Here is a 24,231-nt window from a genome sequence, read left to right as displayed (position 1 = left end):
TTCCTTCCCGGCCCCCCTCTATACCCTCTTGGGACCTGTCTCTAGTGCTAAAATCACTACAGCAGGGCCCATTCGAGCCTTTGCATTTAGTTGAGCTAAAGTTTCTTTCATTGAAAACTCTGCTCCTGCTTGCACTGGCCTCCATCAAGAGGGTAGGGGACCTGTCGGTCGACGCGGTCGACGATTCGTGCCTAGAGTTTGGGCCGGCTGACTACCAGGTAATCCTGAGGCCCCACATACCCAACATACCCAAGGTTCCCACTACACCCTTCAAAGAGGCTATGCGATTCAGTTCGCCCGGCGCCCGCCCAAGTTCAGCGGTATCCGCTTCACTACAGTGAAGGCGGCCGATGCCCCTGTTCTACGGGCAGAGATCGCAGTCCTACTGGCGAAGGATGCGATAGAGCCGGTCCCTCCAGCCGATATGAGGTTGGGGTTTTACAGCCCTTACTTCATTGTACCCAAGAAAGGCGGTGGGTTACGGCCAATCTTGGATCTGCGAGTTTTGAACCGGGCCCTTCATCGGCTACCGTTCAAGATGTTGATGCAGAAATGCATCTTCGGGTGCGTCCGTCCCTGAGATTGGTTTGCAGAGATCGACCTGAAGGACGCGTACTTTCATGTGTCGGCAGCGGATGCGGCGGAACGTCCAGCGCCGGGCCTTCACAATGAATCCGCGGGAACCGTGGAAGGCTGGGTTCCATATTGAGACCTAAGCGGTTCTCGTATGTTTATAGCCCACGGTATGGAAGTTCCACACACCCGGCTAAACACATGAAGGAACATTCCCCGTAACCACTCTAGACTACTGAAGCACCCTGGGAGAGAAAGCTAACAGCTTCATTCCACAGAGCATTCAGTACAACCATGCCCAGCGAGGCTCTCCACACACAATAACATGCATATTAGAGAGGCACGGCTGAGCTGAATATAGCTCTGCCCGCGATCTTGCACGCCCTGAGCTAAAAACGACTTGGTGCTCACACTTTATCGTTATAGCAACACGAGCAATATCCACGGCTTTAGGCAACCTGATAGTCGAGGGTATGCGGACATTGCAGATCAAAGCAATCGCTGCAAGGTGAGATAAACAGAGCCGTGGCAACGGGCCGAGACGCGAACGCTTTGCCCTGCATCCCTTGGGAATAGGAACAAACGCAAGCCGAGTGCATTAAAGTGTTTCATCACAAAGAGTGCGTGGTCGCCGAGACAAAGACGAAAAGGTTAAAATATGTCCTCAAGTGTTAGAATCCCAACACGGAGGCACATATTCCTCAAAGCGCTGCTCTACTCACCAGGATGATGTTTCACACACGTTCAACAGACAGACGGCTCCAAAGACAACAAAAGTTGGTGACGTATTCAGCAGGTGCCCCTTTTATACTTTCGGGTACCCACCTATGACGTCACGGGCCACGTGGACCAATAGGATTGGAGTTGTTTTATGCATGCTTCAGGTACCGGTCACGCAGACAGCGTTCCCCAAAGTGTCCACCAGGACGCAGCGTTGAGTTCCCTAGAAGGGGAACTACAAATACTATAGTTGAACTATCAAGTAGTTGGTCACTTTAGTAAAACCATGGTTCATTTTCATAAGGGACTGCCATTGACAGGCTGTTGCATGCATAAAATGCAACCTTTTTATTCTGACAGTATATGACTTATATTAACATTACAGAATAGAACATGATCAACATTATCTTTCAATGTTCAATTTAAATAAATTTAATTGCACAAACTATGTAGGCTACAATTTAATTTTTTTTATTGTGAAATAACTCAAACATATACGTTTTTTCTGTCCTCTGATAAGCATTGTTCTGGGCTGCCATTCCCAAAAGCAGCAGCTTTCTTATGATAATTTTGGGAAACGCAGCTCTGTTTGAATGCACTGTCAGAAGTGAGTAAACGCTCTCCGTGATTGATTGACATTGACATTGATTCTGTCTTGCAACATCTGCGTGTGTTCAGATGAGCAGGAAAATAGGCCTATCCTACACAATTATTCGCTAACATAACTTATTTGTCCAATTCGATGCATATTGTACGCATTAATTTATTGTTAAATAAACAAAATCACTGGTAAATAAAATACACCTTAGTATCGATATTTTTGTTTGAGTATCGATACTTTCGATACTCACGTCAGTAGCGATATATCGATACTTCAGGATCAATATGCCCATCCCTAGTGCTGGAGCAGCACATGCGAATCAGAGGTGCCCAGTAAATGAAGATGAAACAAACCCACGAAGTTATGATTTCTGTTATCACTCTATGCTTAACCCTGACTTAATATTATAATTTAAAATGTGTTTTGATTGATCTAATTTCTGTATTTTAATAAATGCTGCATTAAACGAATTTCAGTGCTCTGTATAGGTCATTACACAAAAAACATCTGCAACGTTTTAATTGGAAAGATAGTTTTACAGGGTTATAATTATAATATATAATATTATAATTATAATATATTCTGTATAAGTTATTTTCAGGTTATTTTGAAAATAACCACCCTGCAACGTTCTAGGAACGTTATTTTATGGTTGCAAAAATAGCCTAAAACTAACCATTAGGGAATGTTCTCTGTAAGTTATTTTTAGGTTATTTAATAATAACCACCATGCAACGTTCTGGGAACGTTATTTTATGGTTACAAAAAAACTAAAAAGAACGTTCCCCTAACGTTAGTATTCGGTTCACCCCCTCAAAAAAATAACCAAACGGGAACCAAAAACTAACGTTAGGGGAACGTTCTGTGTTTGCTGGGTGAAGTGGCTCAGCATATGCGGACAGCTGAACGTGCTGCATTTCAAACTATATTCCTTTTGATAATCATCTTTGTCCAGTCTGTGCTATATCTCACCAGAAGTTATGACAGATAACACAGTCTTTATACTCATTTTAAAAAGTTGCAGATATCTCTTAACCCCCCTCACATGAGCGCTTGTCAACGCTGCCGTCAATTGATATTGCAGTCTCCGGTAGATTATTGTTGTTGAGTGTTTTCCTTTTCTTTTTCGGCTGTGAAACAATGGCCGGGGCCAGTTTGGCCAGCTTGTGGACAAACTAATTAGTGCAAAAACAATTTGAGGCGTGCGTACTCTTCCCCCGGGCCAGATGAAGATGATTGGTGGGCCACCAATTGAATAGCCCTGTCCTATGTATGTCTGCTAAATGCTTGTCAGCTTTCATTTGTATTATAGTAATAACCACTTCAAATAAAAGCAAAGGTGCATTTGTCAAATGTCTTCTTACATAATGATCATGTATCTTTCCAGAATGCAAGAGACCCGAACTGATTGACATAATCTTCCTTGTTGACACCTCTGGAAGTCCCAGTAAAGATGGTTTTCAGGAAATGATAAACTTAATGAAATATACGGTAAGCAAATCTGTGGTTGGAGAAAAACGGGTACGATTTGGCGCCGTCACCTACTCTAATAACCCTCGTTCAGAGTTCACACTAAATAAGTACTACAGTCAAACTGATATTCTGAGGGTTATCTCAAACCTCAAAGCTTCAGGAGGAACCAGAAACACAGCCCAAGCCCTGAACTATGCACTCTCCTACTTTGGTGATACACATGGTGGACGACGAGCAAAGAATGTTCCCCAAGTGCTATTCCTGATAACAGACGGCAAGGTTAATGACTTAAGTGGTCTGGCAACATGGCCTGAATCACTGACAAATTCAGAGGTCAACTTTTTTGCTATTGGTACCGAAGATGCCGATGAACAACAGCTAAAGGAGATGGTGGAAAATAAAGGAAGAGTGCACTATGCAAACACCTACCAGGATCTGCGTGGACTACAAAAACGGATCACCCAAGAGCTCTGCAATCTTACCAAACCAAGTAAATCTAATTCTTATCACAAAACACTTCCCCCAGTTTCACAGACTTAAGCCTAGTCCCAGACAAAAATGCATGTCCGGCTGTTTTAACTGAAAGAAACTTGCTCTGACTGATCTTGAAATATGTCAGTTCCATTGTTTTGTCTCAAGATGCACATCAGTAGAGTTTTTTTTATCTAAGGCACGTTTATACAATCTACTTAAATGTCCTAATTGAACAATGGCCTAATCCTGGCTTAATCTAAGCCCTGTCTGTGAAACCAGACATACATTTTTCTGGAAATGAACTTAAAAGTTCAATGTGAATGTATCTTCTGATTAAATAATATCATTCGATATATTTAAAAATATGTTGACCACTGCATTTTGTCAGAAAGTAACTACTTTTTCAATAGAGTAAGTTGACTTTAAGAGCCTGTTTCTGCTTAGTCACTTCATGCATCTTGATTGATCAGATTGATGTCCAATTATACTTCACATAAATACAGATCAACGCTTCATGATATATGGCAATATAATTAATTTCAAAACTCTTTGTCCCCATATCATGCTTAGTGTTCGTGTCTCATGGTTGCTTCATCCATGATTGTTTGCCCATATGTTGATTGCTTATGTGGTTAGGTGGCATCTTGTATGTGTCTTAGACCACCTACTGAACTATCTGTAACTATCGGTACAAATGCGTGATCTGAAGTGACCAATTGTAAATAGTCCCTAAGTAATGAGAAGGTTGTGGCCAGCCAATTTATAGTTTTAATGTTGCTTTCCAGAACTGTCCATTAATGTAGTCGTAATGTTTTTTCTCTTTCTAGTTTGTGAGATGGAGGTATCAGACATTGTTTTTTTAATTGATGGATCAGAGACTATTATGGATGCAAGTTGGAATACTCTCAAAAAAACCATGATTGGCATTGTGAAAGAGCTGGATATTGCTCAAGACAAATGGCGAGTGGGTGTTGCCCAGTTCAGCCGTGAATTCCAGAAGGAGTTTTACCTGAACAACTACACTAGTTTTACAGAAGTGGAGAAAGCTATAAATTACATTGTACAACAAAAGCAGGGCACAAGTACTTGGGACGCCCTGAGAAATATTAGATACTATTTCACAAAAGAGAATGGATCCAGAATAGATGATGGAGTCGCTCAGAATCTCCTGCTGATCACAGATGGATATGCTAATGATGCAAAGGACTTGAATGCATTAAGTTATCTCAAAAACAAGAACATATTAATAACTGTTATTGGGGTTGGCAATGATATAAAGAAATCTGAGCTGCGTGAAATAGCTGGATCACCTGAGCGGGTCCTTATTGAGACTTTTGAAGGCCTTAAACTGAATACTACCATAAGGAAAGTGTTACATTTACTCTGTACAGTCACAAGACCAGAACCATCACCCCCATATGGTAAGTAACTGTTTTATTATAGTATTCATAATTCATAATTTCGTTATTTTATATACCAAATATTCTAAATGCAAGCTCTGTTAAACCTGATAATCTGCCGCCTGCCTCCAAATGACTATTTATTATATATCTTGTGACCTGTTGCCTGATGAGGAAGCTCAACAGGTTTTGGAACAGAGCAATAGTTAATAGGGAGATGTAAGTAAGTAAATTTGATGGGAAATCATTTAATTAAAATTTTATTTAATGTTTAAATGAAAGTAACATTTTTTGACAAAATATACTATAACTTTCAGAGCTCAAAGACCCAAGTCCAGTAAGATTTGTTCTAAACTTCCACAAATTTCTGACCTCAGTTAAATGCATTGAACATATGACCATGCACATGTGAACATCTTCGATCCTGTCTTTGATTTTCACTAGGGATGTAGATATTAACTAATTAACCGATTTTAACTATTTATTTGACTAAAGCCATCATTTAATTTACGCATTACGCATTTTATTTTAGCATTTGTCTTTTTCTTTATATTTTTAGAAAGGCTCTTCCAATTATTGTTGTTTAAAAACAACTATTAAAAAAGCAGGTGAGGAGAGGTCTGATGCCTGCTAGTTGATTAAAATCAATCCATCAAAATGTACAATGACAATTTTCACAATTTTGAAATTCATTTTAGTTGATTTCTATGCCCTAAAAAGACACAATATTAATATCCATTAGATTAATCTCTTTTTTTAATCACCTGTAGATAGTAGAAGATTAAGTGACTTGAAGAATCCCTTACTTGTTAAAAAAAAAAAAAAATCTAACATGGTAATATACTGAGGAGTGTACATATAGAGTATAATATGTATGCATTTGCATTTATGATAATTATGTATATGGGAAGGATATTCTGGACTATTTTCAAAAGGAATTGCAAATCTTGCATTACCATTTGCGTTTTCACTTTCGTGAACACACAGTGACTGCCAAATATCAAATGGAAAAGCAAAGTCCATTTGCAACTGTATTTCCCATGTCTTGCCAGTTATGAGCCTGTCATAGCAATAATTAGCAATATTAATTACCATGTCTGCTCAGGCCCGGCTCCAGAATCAAATTGCTAAGGGTGCTTCTTAAATTAGTAAGTATGCTTTAACCTTAATATAGGTTATATAAAGGTTTTAGTGCCGTCTATTGCTATTGTGCAAAGAGCACTCTGTTTATAATCACTAAAACGCTGTCACTCATCTTAGTTCATCGCGATCTCACAAAGTTACATTATAATCAATGAAGGTCTCTACGCTGCACAATGAATCTCTTATTTACACTGTGCCTACAGTTTGTTATAATGAGATGATTCGTACTGAACACAACACCTGCAAAAACTCAGATTTGAGTGGTGAGTGGATTCTTAAATGCCTCTGATTGACTGTTGCACACAAGAAATCACCAGATTGGCTATTGCTCAACACTGCAAAACATTAAAATAGAAACCAATCTCCAGAGCGCAAACCATACCATACTGGATAGTTTGCCAAATCTACAATGAAATGCCATTATTACAGCTTTAACTGAGGGTGCTATTGATTTTGTTTGAGGGTGCTTGTTGGCACCCTCTAGCACCCCTGTAGAACCGGGCTTGCATCTGCTTTTTCACACTGCGTCACGCATGTAACCTGCCAAAACTCAGATGGAATTGCAATTCCTTTAGCATTTGAATTTCCGATCCCTTACACGGAAACCTGTAAGTCAGTGCCAGGGGTGGGACTATACTATGTGGCGTGTGTGTATTGGGAAGTTACGTCACTCACAGATGATTGTGCCGAATGCTTAAAACAATGGAATAAGGCATTGCTAAAGGCAGCTGCTAGTCTGATAGATGCATGTGAATGAACAGACAGTGCAACCCTGGTCTCCTTTTATTCTTTAACACCTTAAACAATTCCATTGTTTTTACCCCAAATGCAGCGATTATCCCCTGCTAACAGCAGGAGCAACAACAGTACGCACAATACTGTATGTCAATATTCACCATTAACCAAATACTTTCATCTGTTTCAAGATCTCTCACTGTTGACACTCCGATTGATGCATGTGACCATACAGAAAATGCTGCTACTTTTACTCTGCGTTTACAATTGCATTTAAATTATGTCACAATTAATGTGTTCGCATATGGAAAACACAATTGAAAATAAAACTTGCAATTCCCTTTGAAAGTAGTCTGGAATATCCTTTCATAAATCTATAATATTTTGTCTATACCCTTTCTTGAAGATTGCGATCCATTGTTTTGTTAAAACAGGTTGCGATATTGACATTGCCTTTGGGTTTGACGTGTCCAGACGAACAATCACGGAAACTCTGTTGACACCTCAGGTGGAACCGTTGGTTACTGCAGCCATTCACCGTATCTCTATGATCGGTGATCTATGCTGCATTGAAAAGGAAAATATTACAACTAGATTTGGCTATAGGCTTGTGTCTGGACGAGATGGGAGTGTTCTGGAAAATTTTGGATTTGAGGAGTACAAGGAGGATGTGGTCAAGAAAGTGATGTTATTGCGACCTACGGCGCCCCTGGCTTTCAACGAGTTCCTGTTAGAATCCTTCAGAGAAATGTTTGCCTCCTCCAGTGTTAAGGTAAAGGTTGGAATGTTTTTGAGATAGAAAATGAACCATCAACATGATTGACAACTATATATTATATTCTTTATGTTAATGTTCCCTTAATTAAACGAGCACCTCTGCTGATGTTATTTTCAAACGATTTTGCATCATTTTTAATGATTTTATGAGGTTTTACTGACACGCTTTCATAAGAAATGTTGAACTATCATTTTCGCAAACAATTAAATACTATACACTTGCCTGTTTGCCATGATATTTTACCCAACATGATGCTTTAAGATGAAATTGCATCAGTAAGAGCACTATTGGGAAAAATAGGAATTTTTAAAATGCTAATTTCCTATTATGCAGCAGGATTTACAACAGGCTGTAAATGACGACAGATGGAAGTGGCCAGGCAAACATGATTGGGAAATCAGATTCAGCTCAGTAGTGTACTTTTTTTTTCATGGTACTCAGAAAACAGTATTCACAATTCCCTGGCATTTAATCATATGTTTGTGTCTAGGTTTTGATAATCTTCACAGATGGGCTAGATGATAACATCCAGCGTTTAATGGCGAGTTCAGGGAGACTTAAGGAAAGTGGTAAGTGATGTCTTTGGCTACGTCCACATTAATCTGGATATATTTGAAAAACGGTGTTTTCGTTTTGTCCACTCTAGTGTTTTCAAGAGGTTTCAAAAAGTTGTTTGCTCACATTGAAATGTCTGAAAACGCTTAAATCACCTTACTGCATATGTGTAAAATGTAAGCTCTCTGAGGTATACCGAGAGATTAGACATAATAAAGTTAAAACTTTATTAGCAAAATATCCCACCACTATGCTGGGGCACTCAGGTCACACTCAAAAATGCTATTCCATATATTCAAATGCGCAATAGTTGTGTTTTGCCGCAGAACAGCCATTGGGTGTAAATTTCCTGTCATATTTGCAGGAATGTAATATTAAGAGTAATGTGATATTAAGTACAAAGTAATATTTATCTTTAACAGCACTGTGAAAATGAATAGCAGGCACAACAATACTGGTACAGCCATAGATAGGGATGCACCGATACCACTTTTTCCAGAACGAGGCAGATACTGATACTTTTATTTTTGGTACTTGCCGATAATGAGTACTGATACCTGTATTTTAATTACATTTGTAATTTAAAAAAATACTGGGTACAGAAACCAAAAGAATATAAATAATGTTAGCTGGCTCAGTTCATTTGGCAAATAGATATTTCCTTCAGTTATTTTCACACTTAATTAATTCCATTAAAATGTATTGTACAAGCTTTTGTTACTTTCACTGTTCATTTTTATTGCTCTCTCGTATTTCATCTTTAGTTCCATTGCAGCGGCTCAGTACTGTATTCACAAGATATTTTCCTGTAATAATGCAGAGATCCACTCGTTATACATAAATCTTGTAACAGCAATCAAAATATTTTCTGAAATTTAAGTCTCATTTTTTATTTTATTTTTTTATTCCAAAGCCACTCATATAATTAAATTAACGTCAAGCAAGCAAAACACGCACAACGTGCGCACATATTTGTATTGGTGCGGAATGAGAGAGAAATGTACAATATAGTCTAGCTATTTCACACAGGCTGCTAGCTTTACTTTCGTTTTAAATAAAGTTGTGTATGCTTGACGTTTAAAATAAATGTTGTTTATAATGATTGCCTCTATAATTTTAGTTTGTTCTATATTTATGATTTAGTTTTAATCCAAATGACGTGTGAGCTAAGTGAGTGAACAGCAATCAAGATCATGCAACAGAAGTGTGCGCACTCACTCGCTCTCTCTCCTTACCGTCAAGTAACTTTAGTAACTTGTGCATTGTTTAACTTACTTGCTTTTGACATATCCGACCGAAGTACAAACTTTTGAAGTGATGTGTCTGAAAGGAATATTCACTCAACAAGTTCACACATCTGTGCTGCCGCGCACTCAATCCACTCAGCATGTTTTACTTCTCAGCTTGCGCACGTCAGCTATACAGGTGTGAATATTGAATGTTTAACATTATATTAATTACATACATGTACTTCATAGACAGCCTTAATCTCTAATAACTCCATTCTGCTCTCTGTTGTTTGGTTGTTGGGGTTTCTTTGTCTGGACACAGGAACAGCACTGTGCTGAACAGCACTGTTCACACGCCGTATTGGCATTTGGTATTGGAGCATTTTTATGAGTATGAGTATAGGAGCGTGGTATCGGTGCATACCTAACCATAGATATCTATGGCTACAATATCACATGGCTTGACATGCGTCATTGTTTTCGGATACTTCCGTTTTCACAGTCCACACATTTGCTGCGTTTAATTTACGTGGGAATGACGTCACACCCAAGTGGACCATGTTCCAGCAGAGAAGTCAGAAAGAATGTAATGTAGTTCACTCACTGTTAGCATTAGCAGTGTTAGCAAAAACTGAGCATTACACCACATTTTGTAACCGCAGACACTCACATACACCATAGCAACATGTTCACAGATATGTAATGAGTGTATAAGACACTGGAATATAACAGAAGCTTTCTAAATATTATAGTAGGCTATCTATAGCTTTCACTTACATTTCATGTAGGGAGCAGCCATCTTGAATTCTCAACTTGGGGTTGAGCAAGGCGTATGGAGTTCCTGAGAAGGAACTATGACTTATGTTAACATTCCATTTGAAAAAGCCAACATGGAGCTCTGAATTTCCTACCTCCGATGACATTTATCGCTGAACCATAAAAATCGGAGTAATTGCAAAGTATTTCAAGATTGGTCCACCCAAACCTACACTAGAGAGATTCCATGTGTGTGTGTGTACAGAACTTTAATACATTTTGTAAAAGGATACAACTGCATATTGGCTTGTTGGTAACACTTTATTTTGATGGTACCTTTTGAACATTCTGTTGACTATAAGTAATTTTGCACCTACATGTCTACTAACTGTCATATTAGTAGACTGTCTGCTTAATATCTGCCAACTCTTTATTGTGATGGTCTCCCAAAAGACATTCTACTGACTATAGGTAACTTTTGCAAATACGTCAACTTTCTAAAATTCTAACCCTAACCCTACCTGTCTGCTAATACTCTACTAACACTCTGAGAGTTAGTAGACATGTTGGTGCAACGTTACTTTTAGGCAACAGAATGTGTTAAAGGGACCATCAAAATAAAGTGAAACCGACTTGTTTTGTTTGATTTGGAAACACTAGGTTTTATCTTTATTATCTTTATAGTCTTGTATAAGTAGCTCCCATGTGTGCCTGTGCCATGTTTTCCCTGCCTTTTTTGTGGACTTTTCTTCCACAAAAAGTCAAAGACTGTGACCCTGATTTATTTCCTTTATAGTTACTCTGTATTAAACCCATGTGTGCTTATGTCTAATGTGTAAACTAGGAGTCAGCGCACTGTTGATTGTGTCTTTGGAGGGAATAATGGACGTTCACCAGCTGGAATTTGGCAGGGGTTTTGGCTACATGCAGCCACTGACCGTCAACATGCTAAATTTAGGCAACGATCTTATGAAACAGGTTGTAAGTATCAAAACAATGCTTAAAGGTGCTGTTTACTCAAAAGCTGCAGTTTGCAGGTTTTTTTTTTTACACCATCTGCACAAATTGCACAACAGATACAACAGTTCAACAGCAGCTGTTCTGAAAGAAATCTTGTATTGAAACTAACATTTTATTTTGTGCTTTTCATTGCCATTTCCCGTGATAAAATAGTGTTGTAAGCTTTATTATTTATTTTCTCATTAAATAAATAAATAATTTTTCTTGTGTTCTTTAAGCCACATTTAAATTGCACACAAAATTGTTTATCGCACATTCATCAAATATTGATGTTTATTAACATTAATATTATGAACATCTTTGATTTCCAGATGCTCTTTGCAGATTATAAATCACAAAACATATTTTGGTCGACACAAACCACTGCAACTGGACAAATATTTAAAGTAGTCTGGATTGTGACTTTTGTTGATGTGTTTATAGTTTTCAGGAATGTCACCTGTTTAATTTTTCAAGATACTACCAAGTGACAGATACATTTGTAGTAAAATACCCAACAATTCGACTGGATGCATGGCCTGTGACTTCAGCAACACAAAACAAACCGTTTCACTCATTGTGCGCCTTTCTCTCCCCTCAGGAAACAGTGGCACTGAGGAAATGCTGTGATGTACATTGTTCATGCACCGGTGTTCCTGGACCACGAGGACCCCCTGAAAGTGCAGGGCAAAAGGTCAAAGCCCCTCAAGAGAATATAAAATAAATATTGTGGATTTACTATTCTTTCTCGCTTTGTTTCTCTTGGATGGATTTTTTTTCTCACTAAGCTTGACACATTTTGTCATTATGCCAATGATAAATGCATTGCTACTTTAGAATTGAACTAAAATGAGGTATCTTAAAAGGCAGTATGATTTTTGAATGGCCTTCACATCAGGAACATGGCTATGATGCCTTAAAGAAATTCAGGTTTTATGTGTCAGCATCCCTGTTTTTCTTTTATTCAGGGCCTTACTGGTCAGAACGGCCATCCTGGATTTCCAGGAGATGAAGGTAGTATGGTAAGTGAAACTGTCAGCTTACATGTACTTAAAGGGTTAGTTCACCAAACAATGAAAATTCTGTCATTACTCACCCTCATGCCGTTCCAAACCCGTAAGACCTTCGTTCATCTTCAGAACACAAATTAAGATATTTTTGATAAAATCTGAGAGCCCTCCATAGACAGCAATGCAACCGCAATGTTCCCAGATCCAGAAACGTAGCAAGGACATCGGTAAAATAGTCCATGTGACATCAGTGGTTCAACCGTAATTTTACGAAATTACGAGAATACTTTTTGTACGCAAAGAAAACAATAATAACATAATTTACTCAACAATTATTCTCCCGAGTTACCGTCTTCCGCCATTTTGGAGAATACCTCAGAACGTTATCAGCGTTGTTTACGTTGAGCATGCGCGTGCTTTCGCTGAACATAATCAGCGTTGTTTACATTCAGTGCGTGCATGCTGAATGTAAATAACACTGATTCCGGATAAGACAGGATACACATGTTTTATAGAGGATGTATGCCGTATATACCAAGGATAAATAATCTATCTCCCATCTTGTTTCTGACAGGGAGAGCAAGGATCACCAGGGCTGAATGGAACTACGGGACATAAAGGTTGCCCTGGAAACAGAGGAATCAAGGTAATGTAACATTCGATTATCATTGGAGATGCATCTCTTGATGTTGTTTGTATCAGTGCAATGTTCTGCTTGGAATTTCTGGATTTATCTTAGTATGGCAAGATAGTGCTGCATACACCACTTGTAAATAGAACTTTAAGCTGGTACTTTTTCTGTTTTTACTTTCAAGAAGTTATCATTTAAAATAAGATTAATCAACAAATCAAACAACGGTTCAAACACATTCATACATTAACTGTGACTGAAGTAATTTTTTTAGGGATAGATACTGTATATCAGGGGTCCCCAAACTATGGCCCGAATGCGGCCCACCCCCACATTTGGACCGGCCCTCTGGAAAATGCCAGTGTAACAAAGTTCGTAGTGGGAAGAAGGAAGTGACTCAGGTAGGCGGTTTGGAGACTCGTGGCTCTTTTATTTCTTTACTTAAAGTTCAACAAAACACAAACGGGGCGCTTCCAGCGCGTTCTCAATCTGCCCAGGGCATAAACTCAGTCCAGTCGGTTCTCCTCCTCCGGCTAAGGGATGGCCACGAGTCCCAGTCTCTCTCTCTCAACCACGTTCTCCAGTCTGCCTCTTATCCGGTCTCTCCAGGCTAATTACTGCAATCAGACACAGGTGTTCATCATTTTGCGGTATAGAAAATTCAGGAGAGTTTAAGAGCGTCCCCCCACACAGAGCAGCCTTTACCTGGGTGAAAGCCTGCTGACACAGCTCCGTCCACTGGACCGGGTCTGGCACTTACTTTTTAGTGAGGTCAGTCAGCGGGCTGGTAAGGACCGAATAATTAGGGATAAACCTCCTATAATATCCTGCCAGCCCCAGGAACTGCCTCGTGTGCCGGCAACCGATACGGCCAGCTGCGTACCACCACGCCCGGCTCCGTCTCAATATGGTGCTGGATGAGATTCATTCGACCGGGCCGGGGTGAGAACACGTCTGCAAACTCGAGTACTCCGGCGCCGGACCGCCCCTCCACCGGGGCTGCGCTCGCGGTGGGAGATTCCCCCGGGACCTAGGGAGAGGGACAGGTTTAGAGGTAGGAGAGAGGGGGAGAGAGAGATAGACAGAGGGCAGGGTTCCGCCCCCCTGGCATGCCACCATCTGGTCCTCCGCCAGTTGAATGGCCAGGTCCAGCGACGCCAGCCGGTGGCACTGGACCCACTGCGCACTGGGCCCACTGCGCGGTGTTCTTCGGCAACCGTGTGACAAACTGTTCCAGCACCACACGGTCGATGATCTGGTCGACGTCGCTTCCCCCGGCCAACAGCCATTTGCGGCATGCGTCCCGGAGCTGCTGAGCCATCACGAAGGGACGGCCGTGTTCCCCCAGCTCCAGGGACCGGAACCGCTGACGGTGTTGTTCGGGGTTCCGGCCGACCCGCTGGAGGTAATTACTGCAATCAGACACAGGTGTTCATCATTTTGCACTTGACCTACTTACTCACCGCTCGTCTCCCATCCCTCTCTCCCACTGCAGACTTCGCTGAACCACGCCCCCCTCGCCACAGCCAGAGTCATATTTTAAAACTTAAATTTTAAATATACTGTGTGTTTTACTTATATCATGTCTGTATTTAATGATAAAGGCTTGCTTTCAAACTAAAATTTCCCTTATTTATTAACGTAGCCTAATTGTTTTTTTAAATTCACCTACCAACAGAATGGTACGTTCAACATAATGTACCATCGCGATAAAACAGGTGATTCACGAGCCAGGTAGAAAATTCAAAGAGATAACAAAATGGCCAAATGGTTGGGAAAGAGAAAGGTTGATTCAGAATGCAGGGTATTTAACCAAAAGTGGACAAGTGATTGTTTTTTTGTTGGCTGTTTGTCTCATCTGTTAAGAAACAGTGTCTGTGTTCAAAGAATACATTTGTACACCAAACCCAGTTGAACCAGTCATCCGTTCGAGATAGCTTTCAGGTACCTAAACTAATTGTAACCAGCTGTAGGCCATTCAGTGACAGTGAGTTTGTCAAGAAATGTATGATTGCTGTTGCGGAGGAGGTGTGCCCCAATAAGAAAGATGTCTTAAATGTGGTGAGTCTGTTCACATGTACAATCACCAGACGAATTGAAGAAATGGGGGATAATGTATGCCCAGCTGCAGGAGAAAGAGAAAGAATTCGAATTTTTTGCATTAGCACTGGATGAGAGCAATGACGTGCAGGACACAGCACAGCTGCACATTTTTCTTTGCTGAGTTAATTTGAACCTTTGAAGTGTCCGAGGAGCTGGCAGCCCTACAAAGTCTAAAAGGCACTACAACAGGGGAGGATATTTTTGGTGTGCCAAACAATGGAAGAGCTGGGTCTAAACTGGTCTAGGCTGGTCAGCATTACTACTGATGGGGCTCCTAGTATGGTTGGCACATCAAGGAGGCTTATAGGATGCATGAATAGAGAAATGGAGGAAAGAGGTCTCACCCCCCATTACATGTCCACTGCCTGATTCACCAGCAAGCACTCTGCTGCAAAGTTCTGAAGTGGGAATCGGTCGTGAAGGTGGTGGTGTCATGTATAAGCTTCATCAGACTTAAACACCAGCAGTTCCAAGCCTTTCTCTCCGAGCTAGAGTCTGCTCACAGAGATGTGCTTTACCACACTGAAGTCCGATGGTTAAGCCGGGGCAGAGTTTTGAGGCAATCAATGCCTTTCTTCTGACAAGGGGCAAAACTGTCCAAGAACCGATCGACGCAGAATAGAAATGGGACCTCGCCTTTTTAACAGAAATGTTGAACGGCCTCAACTTGCAGCTCCAAGGCAAGGGGAAACTAATATGTCACATGCATTCCCACATAAAAGCATTTGAGGTGAAACTAGCACTGCTTGTGGGACAAGTGCAAAAGCAAGACTTCACTCATCTCCCCGTTACCCAGAGCCTCTCAGCTGAGAAACCAGTGACCCCATTCCCAGCTGAAAAGTCTGTGGAAGCGCTGGAAATGCTGAAGGCGGAGTTTGACGTCCGATTCCGTGAGCTACATGTCCACGCTAAAGAAATCGGCCTTTTCCAGAACCCCTTTGCTGCTGACATTGATGAAGCCCTGCTTTCTTATCAGTTTGAGTTGGCTGAGTTACAGAACTGTGATGTTCTGAAAGGCTCATTAAAGCCCTTCGGTCTCATTGAATTCTGTGCTGCCATCCCTAACGAGACATACCCAAACATCAAAAGGCATGCAATAAAGTTGTCCCACACTTTTTGGCAGCACGTATATCTGTGAGCAAACCTTTTTATGCATGAAACTTATGAAAACTCACTGATGAACAATTGCATCAGTCTTCGAGACTGGCTGTAACAGGAATGGAACCTGACATTGGACTTCTCACCAGCCAGAAGCAAGCCCACAGTTCACACTAATTAGTGTGCATACTTACTTAAATGCACAAGTAAGTAAATGTTTTGATTTCAGATGCACTAAAAAAAGTCATTATGCTAGTAATAATGCTGTTTTAATAGGCTATATATCTCTTGAAAAGTAATCATCATTTGTCTGTACGGTGCATAACAAAATAATAAACTATTCTAGAAATTGGAGGCATAATAAATGCATTTAAAATCATAATAAATTCTCCACAGTAATGCTAGTAGTCCCTCCGGCCCATGTAATTTTCTGTTCAGACTGACCTGAACCCCCATTAAAGAAAGGAAAAATGATGTGGCCCTCACAAAAAAAAAAAGTTTGGGGACCCCTGCTGTACAGTATATGCTACCTGCATGATTATTACTAACTGCATGACTAGGATATATTTATGTCAGTGTTTAATGTTTCTGTATATAAAGACAGTTAAACCAAATGAGATCATTTTACAGCTGTTCTGAATAAAATAAATGATTTTAAATCTTATTTTAATAGGGCCAGAGAGGCTACACTGGAAAAAAAGTGAGTAACAAGAGTTATTATTCTATTTACTGGCTGTTAGCCCTATTATTGCTCCCACTTAAACAGTTACTGTTCGGACAGAAATATATGGGTCATTCCACAAAATTGGTGCCTTTTCAGCTTGGAAAAATTAAAAAATAAAGTGTTTAATCAACATTTATTTTTAAATATCCATGAAATGAAGACACTTTAAAATGACAAGAAATTGTATTGTGTATCTAAGACTATGCAATTGATTATTTTATGACTATTTTTATACCTCATGTTTTGGTATTTTTGTCAACCCTGTTGTTATGAGACGAGAGACATGCGGATCCATATGCAAGCTTTTATTAAGAGACGTGGTTTTAACAGGCATGGGTCAGACAATGGCAAACAGGTATATCGAAGGCAAGGCAAGAGATAAATCCAGGTAGAAGGCAAAGGTCCAGGCAGGGGCAAACAGAGTCAGAAACAGCAAGCAAAGGGTTAATCCAAGATACGTGGCGTGAATCAGAGACCAGGAAAACAGACAAGGCAAGACTAAGACTAGACTAAGAAAACGATGAAAACTTAAACAGGCTCGGTAAGGTAGCTATCCGCTAAACAGGGATAAACGCGAAACAATACACGAGACTAAAACAGAAAACACGGAATGGCTTGGTAAGGCAGCTAACACTTGGGGAGTGAAAAATGCAGAACAATACTCGGCGACTAGAGCAGGATCAGGGTAGGTGTTATATAGTGTGTGTAATAGCATTCAGGTGAGCGTGTAATTGGTTTCAGGTGTGAGTGTAATCAGTGCAATGGAACATGGGAAATGTAGTCCAGGGTGATGTGTAACAGTCTGTGTGGTGCGAGGGTCAATATCATGGAAGGGCGACCTCTGGTGGCAAGTGGATGGAAATTCATGGATCGGATTCGTGACACCTGTTACCTACACAAGCGTTACTATATACTATAGTTTAATTAGAACTATGTGATAGTTCTCACATATACGAGCAGCATTTTAGTCTCTCTTTTCACAACCCTCTTATCATTCAGATGACCAAGAACATTCTAATTTTGGAGGGTGACCACGTCAATTAAGAAAAACATATTTTTACAAGAGAGATATTAAAAAAAGAGCTTTGTCCAAAATAAAATATAGTTACAATGGAAAAACCTGGAAAGCTGTATCAAATATAATTTTTAAACATTTTTATGAAATTAATGACAGCAACAGGATTGGCGTCATAGTCACAGGACTGACCAGAGTAACAGGGATGACAGTACACACATACTTCAGCATACTGCAGATAGTTGTTTACATAATACTGTAAAGTTTTACCATTTTAAATTGCATTATATTGTTTTGCACTTACTTGGCATAGTTGTATGACAATAGTAAACAGTCAGTTTTTCAGTTACAGTCAGTTCATTGTCGACTTAGCACATTACATTTCTAAGATGTCTAATGTTTTAAGGTTATTGTAATTAGATAATGCGTTCCATTTGTTTGTCTGTGTCCCCTCACAGAACTTAAAATATACTAATCTGGTTCAATTATTAGGCAAGGAAGCTGATCAGATCTGGGTCTTTCTGTGATCATCTGAAACCAGACCAAGATCTTGATGCTGAAATTTGGTTTCACTTTCTTGAACGTTGCAAGATGGTGAGGGTCTGCAGTCACCTTGCTGCTCTTGTTTGTAAATGAATTTACATGGATGCATTATTGACAATGGAAAAAAAAAAGTTTTATTGAGACAGATCATCCGACCCTGTTAGTAATAGTAACAATACCTACAATACTAACAAAAAATGTAGCTGATGCTCATATGCCACCCACACTGAATGATATAGGCATTAGCTCAATAATACACCCAGGGTGACCTTTAAACATATTTGCATTTTACACAGACAATCTTTAAAAACAGGGTGACACCTAATCTGTCATCCCTCTTACCCACATGTCAAAACCTCTTACTCTGAAAAGTAACAGGGCTTACAGTAACAGGTTTGATGATTGATGATTGAAGTTAAAGTTCACAAAAGCACATGTTGTTCACCTTGAAAGGATTTTACTTGAAGATATTGATTATATTAAATGTAATAAATAATTGTTTAAATTTACATTTTAAAAATGGTACCAGTATTGACTTCATTATATTCCCCCCTCAGTCAAGCCTCATAAATCATCAAAAATAGAGCATTATAGAGGAGTGTACGGAGCCCCGCACATGGCATGCAGGAAAAAAATAATAGGCTAAATCGTGTGCACGATTTACTATTTCGTTCCCTCGATTTATAAATTGTGCGCACGATTTACTAATTCGTTCTCTGGGTTTTTTTGAACAGGGCTGACATGAAATCGGGACACCAATAAAATGATTTATATTTTATAGAAAGTGTTAATACTGTGTATTAATAAGTGTATACTTATGCCAAAAACATTGCTTAGCAATGAGACTTCATTTAGAACAATATGCAAATGTGATTTTTATATAATATTTGCCAATTAAAAATCCTACTGAAAAAGAAAAATCATAGTGAGGGGCAAGCCAGAAACCTTACACTTATTAGCATAAATACTATTTAAATTATTTAAAATAATATTTAATTGACTTTAATTTGATGTAATATTGATGAAAGAATACATAGTATTGTTATGTTTTTTAAATCACTATAAATACATTTCAAATGTATTTATTGTTATATTAATTCTATGCTTCATTATTTCTTAGGGACGCAACAGGCACCGATTTCGTGGAATGACCCATACACTAAAAAGTGCTTTAATGAGTGTTTGTCCTCCTGTTTTCTTTACAACCTCAATTCACACCTCATAAACAATGTAAAAGTTTTTTTTAAACTTGTATCTTTGTCTCGTTTAAAAAAATAAACATGTTACAATTCAGATTTGCATTAGACGCAAAATTGAGTGAGATATTAAGACTTTATATGATTTTTTTGCAATATTTTTTTTTTAACTTGCTTTACACATCAACAGGTTAAACAAATTTGAAATTTTTTATTTAAAAGGTGCTAACACATTCAGATTCTCATTAAGAATAATGATTTTTTTGCACTTAAGTTAACTGTTTTCATTAGGCAGGTTTTGATCTGCTTTTTCCAAGCTGCAGATGTTATTTTAGGGTTATACAAGTTTTATTTGTTCAGTGGTTGACACAGCGGACTGAGAGGAGATCCTGTAGGTCTTCCTCTGTGTTTAAGTAGCTGTTTTTTGTTTTGTTGTTGTTTTTTTTTTTTTGCAGTCTTAACAGCCTGACTTGATTTGTCTGTATATGATTATCTGTTTACGTTAATAGGGTGCACCAGGAATAGACAACACAATTCTAGGTCCAAAAGGCAAGAGAGGAGATACTGGGCTTCCGGTAAGCCTCCTTGTTTACACTTCTTCTGAAAAATGTTAACTCTATTTGAGTGACAGAGTGTTTTTGTTTCAGTAGCGATGTGTCATAAATCAGATGTTGTAAATTACATTTGTCCTTGGTTATTATGTGTACAAACTGTGGTAAAATCCTCTCATGCGACTTCATGCAACTTTGTTTTTTTTTCTCTCAAAGGTAACACATTTACAGTTGTGATTAATTATATACTGTATGTTTAATGTTATTAATTTTAACACCACTAACAGATTTGTGCAATTTGACACAGACACACTTGTTACTGCTTCCCCTCTGAAATGACTTTCTCCTTGGCTGATGTCACCAATTATTCTCACTTTAACTGTTTTGATGAAAAATACCTGATTAAGAACTTTAAAGAAAGAGAATCAAGTGACCAAATATGAGAAACATATCTGATTTAGAACCCTATTTTTCTGTGTGTTAACAAGAATATCCGATGTGTGACCAATATTAGTAAAAGTGTGTTATGACTGTGTTTTGTTGTCAGGGTGACCAGGGCCCTATTGGACCCCCAGGCAGACTTGGAGATAACAGTGATCTTGTGAGTATTACCGGTTGTACTTTATTTTTAACAGTACGTGCACATACATGTACATACTGTATATTGTACTTACCACGGAAAGTACTGGGTAATATAAGGTAAATACATGGGTTAAGGTTAGGTTTAGGAGTAGGTTCAAGGTTAGTACCTAGTTATTACCGAGGTATTGTAATTGCTATAATAAGTACATAGTATGTACATGTGAAACAGGACTGTAAATTAAAGTGCTGCCATATTACCTGTATTAGTACTGTAGTAGCTTCTAACTGTAACTACACTCTCAGAAAAAAGGTACAAAGCTGTCACAGATGCAGTATCATAAGGTACAAAAGCTAAAAGGTACATGTTTTACCTTATTTACCCCTAAAATGATACATATTAGTATGTTAAAGGTACATTTCAGTACTTTAAGAGTCCATATTAGTATCTAAACTGTACATACTAGATCCTTTTTAAAAGAGTAAAATTCTAGTTTTGTACTAGGATTCATCCATGGATTCGTCCATGCCCTTGTATATGTATTCGGTTCATGCAGTCAGACGACAAATACAGTCAGTCATAGGCGATCAATCCAGAAGCATGCGTGGCAATGCAACGTTAACACTCATAACAGGAAAGAGCAGAAGAACGGACGATCTATGAACCAACAATGTTGCCAGGGCCGTCGCTAGTGGGGTGAAAGGTGATGACAATTATAGGGGCCCACGTCTGTGGGGGGCCCCCAGCGATTTTAAAACAGACTGCCCGAGGCCAGCCTAAAAAGATGCTCAGGATGTGAAAAGCCTCAGCACCCACGCTCTGTGTTCTGTGCACACAGCGTGCACACAGGGAGCTGCGTCTCACAGCCCTTGAACACCGAATTGAGTTTTGCCTGCTCATGATCTTGAACTGACAAATACATACAAAATTATGTCGAAATACCTGTCTTGGTGAGTAAAAAGCTGTCGACCACGAGGCTATCGGCGCTGAACGGTATGAATAAAAAAAAAAAAACTTGCATACTGATACAAGTGCCTAAGCAATGCAGACAGCATAGTGAATTGAGAGTTAACTGTTAAATTAACCTGCAAAGATTGCTGGCGACTTCAAATTATTATTGTTTCACATCCACAGGACATTAAAACATCACACTCCTACTTGATCTGGACAAACAGTGTATCATTAGAAAGATTAAAGACTCCAACTTTGATATTTGACCACTGTTATGATAAAACTTGATTGCAGTGATTATAATTTCTTAATTTATTTAGAGTGCAAAATAATCAATCAGTAATGTATGATATTTTGAATAGAATTCATATTCATTCATATTCAGTCACGTCTGCTGCGGTTTATTTGAGTTTGCATAGTTTCACTTAACAGCATCAGTAAGAGTGTATACTTGGAGAAATATTGATATATTTACATTTACTTCATATTTCTTTAAACGGAATCATAATTTCTATTAATTTTCCAATGAATAATGCAATCTGATGAGCATTAGTTGCTTCTAGCACTGTCTGTCTGTTTTCTCTTCCGCAATCGCTGTTATGACTCATCCACTGCTCATATGTCAGTTATCTTACGTGTTCATAACCCACCCTGCCTCTTCGGATGATGAACTCCCACTAGGTGGGTAAATGCATATCTCTATAGGTAAATGTATACTGGGATCAAAATGATGTGGGTAAGCCATGTAATGCCAAAATAATGGCTGAATAAAAACAAAAGATTAACGATGAACGAATAATGAGGATGATGTCTCATACCTACCTGGCAGAGGTTGCAACGCAAAGAGAAAAAAATACTGTAACAAAGAGCAAGCTCACTGTTTACAGTGCAAAACATCAGATGAAAATTCTAAATACTAGTCTGGGAGTGGGGGTTTATATGAATGTATCTCTGAGGCGAATTGTTGTCGGAAAAGTTTAGATTGTATTTTCTTTGTATCTTACCTCTGTGTAATGCATGTTAAAGTAGTTTCATAAGTGCAGCGCTGCTTTGTTTACAGCGGTAACCAAAGAAAAACGATTTGCTACTGTTCCATGAGCGCCACCTGCTGTCAGTGAGTGAATTTGCATTCTCATTCAGCCATCTGCTGTTTTTGTTTTGTGCAGATATGTTTTTATGTAGTATAGTTTCACAAAGCTAAAGTCAGCCCATTCTGTTTTTGCTTTGAATTGTGAAATTATACTGTACAATATAATTTAAATCTAAAACTACTCAGATAGCATCTTTGTTTGGATACTGATTAAAATGCAGTGGTTCTGCAGCTTTTTCATTTATTCTGATTCATATAAAGGCACAGTCAGGGGGGAAAAAAAACATGAAACCGCCACAATCCTAAAAAAAAAAAAAAGACTGCCCACGATACTGTTGGCTCTGATGTCTCTATAGTGGTTAAACATGAGATATAATTTGTTTGGAGTAAATTTAATGGGCAGTCTGGTCTCATTAATTGAATCAAATCAAATTTTATTTATATAGCAAAAATAAAAACAACAGTAGTTGACCATTGTGCTGTACAAAAAGGCAAAGGATAAATATCTAAAAAGGAGACAAAAGAGAATTAAAAAACGCAAAGCAATGATATAGGGAGTTTACATCAAAAACACCAATCAGAAAATTCAACTTTAAAATCAAAAACAGTTGTAAGCCTGAGAGAAAGGTACGTTTTTAACTTAGATTTAAATTCAGACTCTGTGGAGATTAATCTTATGGATAAAGGGAGACTATTCCATAATTTTGGACCAACGATAGAAAAAGCTCGGCCACCACTTGACTAAAGTCTAGATCTCAGAACCATCAGCAACTTTTGTTGAGATGACCTTAATGATTTAAATTCAAAAGATCAGAAAGATATTTTGGAGCTAATCCATTCAGAGCTTTAAAAACAAAAAACAAAATTTTGAAACTTTTTTTAAAGAGTGTATATTGGGGAAATATAATCAAATTCAAGTCAAACGTCTGGCAAATGCATTTTAAACCATCTGAAAATGACGAAAATTCAATACAGTTAATATAAAGAGAATTACAATAGTCAAGTCTAGATGAAATGAACGCATGAATCACTCTCTCAAACTCTGCAAATGTTAAGAAACTCTTAGCCTTAGACAATCTTAATTGAAAAAAAAAAAACTAGATTTAACTACAGCATTTATCTGTTTATGAAATTTGAGGGCAGAATAAAAAAAAAAAAATAATAAAGTTTTTTTTTTTACAGGAAGTTGTACATAGGGAGTTGTACATAGGGGACCAACTCTCCCAGGTCGCCTTCAAAAGCTCCTGACACACCTGTGGGCCCAAACACATTATTTTCTAAATAAATTTGTGTAAGTGTAAAA

The 24,231-nt window shown here is 38.6% G+C and overlaps 1 protein-coding gene across 1 annotated transcript in view; it reads left to right on the top strand.

Moving 5' to 3' along the window:
• LOC107679139 (collagen alpha-6(VI) chain-like) overlaps positions 1 to 24,231 on the top strand; it is a 49,030-nt gene that overhangs the window by 7,800 nt on the left and 16,999 nt on the right. The window contains exons 3-15 of the mRNA XM_016474598.1: positions 3,282 to 3,857; positions 4,669 to 5,262; positions 7,554 to 7,891; positions 8,388 to 8,466; positions 11,282 to 11,418; positions 12,038 to 12,130; positions 12,405 to 12,458; positions 13,021 to 13,092; positions 16,952 to 16,978; positions 18,559 to 18,611; positions 20,129 to 20,147; positions 20,266 to 20,331; positions 20,855 to 20,908. Of these exons, the coding sequence (XP_016330084.1) occupies positions 3,282 to 3,857; positions 4,669 to 5,262; positions 7,554 to 7,891; positions 8,388 to 8,466; positions 11,282 to 11,418; positions 12,038 to 12,130; positions 12,405 to 12,458; positions 13,021 to 13,092; positions 16,952 to 16,978; positions 18,559 to 18,611; positions 20,129 to 20,147; positions 20,266 to 20,331; positions 20,855 to 20,908 (2,162 nt within the window). The remainder of the gene's footprint in view (positions 1 to 3,281; positions 3,858 to 4,668; positions 5,263 to 7,553; positions 7,892 to 8,387; positions 8,467 to 11,281; positions 11,419 to 12,037; positions 12,131 to 12,404; positions 12,459 to 13,020; positions 13,093 to 16,951; positions 16,979 to 18,558; positions 18,612 to 20,128; positions 20,148 to 20,265; positions 20,332 to 20,854; positions 20,909 to 24,231) is intronic.

The sequence above is a fragment of the Sinocyclocheilus anshuiensis genome, unplaced genomic scaffold (genome assembly GCF_001515605.1).
Source record: "Sinocyclocheilus anshuiensis isolate Anshui unplaced genomic scaffold, SAMN03320099.WGS_v1.1 scaffold300, whole genome shotgun sequence".
NCBI classification, from domain to species: Eukaryota; Metazoa; Chordata; class Actinopteri; order Cypriniformes; family Cyprinidae; genus Sinocyclocheilus; species Sinocyclocheilus anshuiensis.
This window is presented reverse-complemented; position numbering and strand designations above follow the sequence as displayed.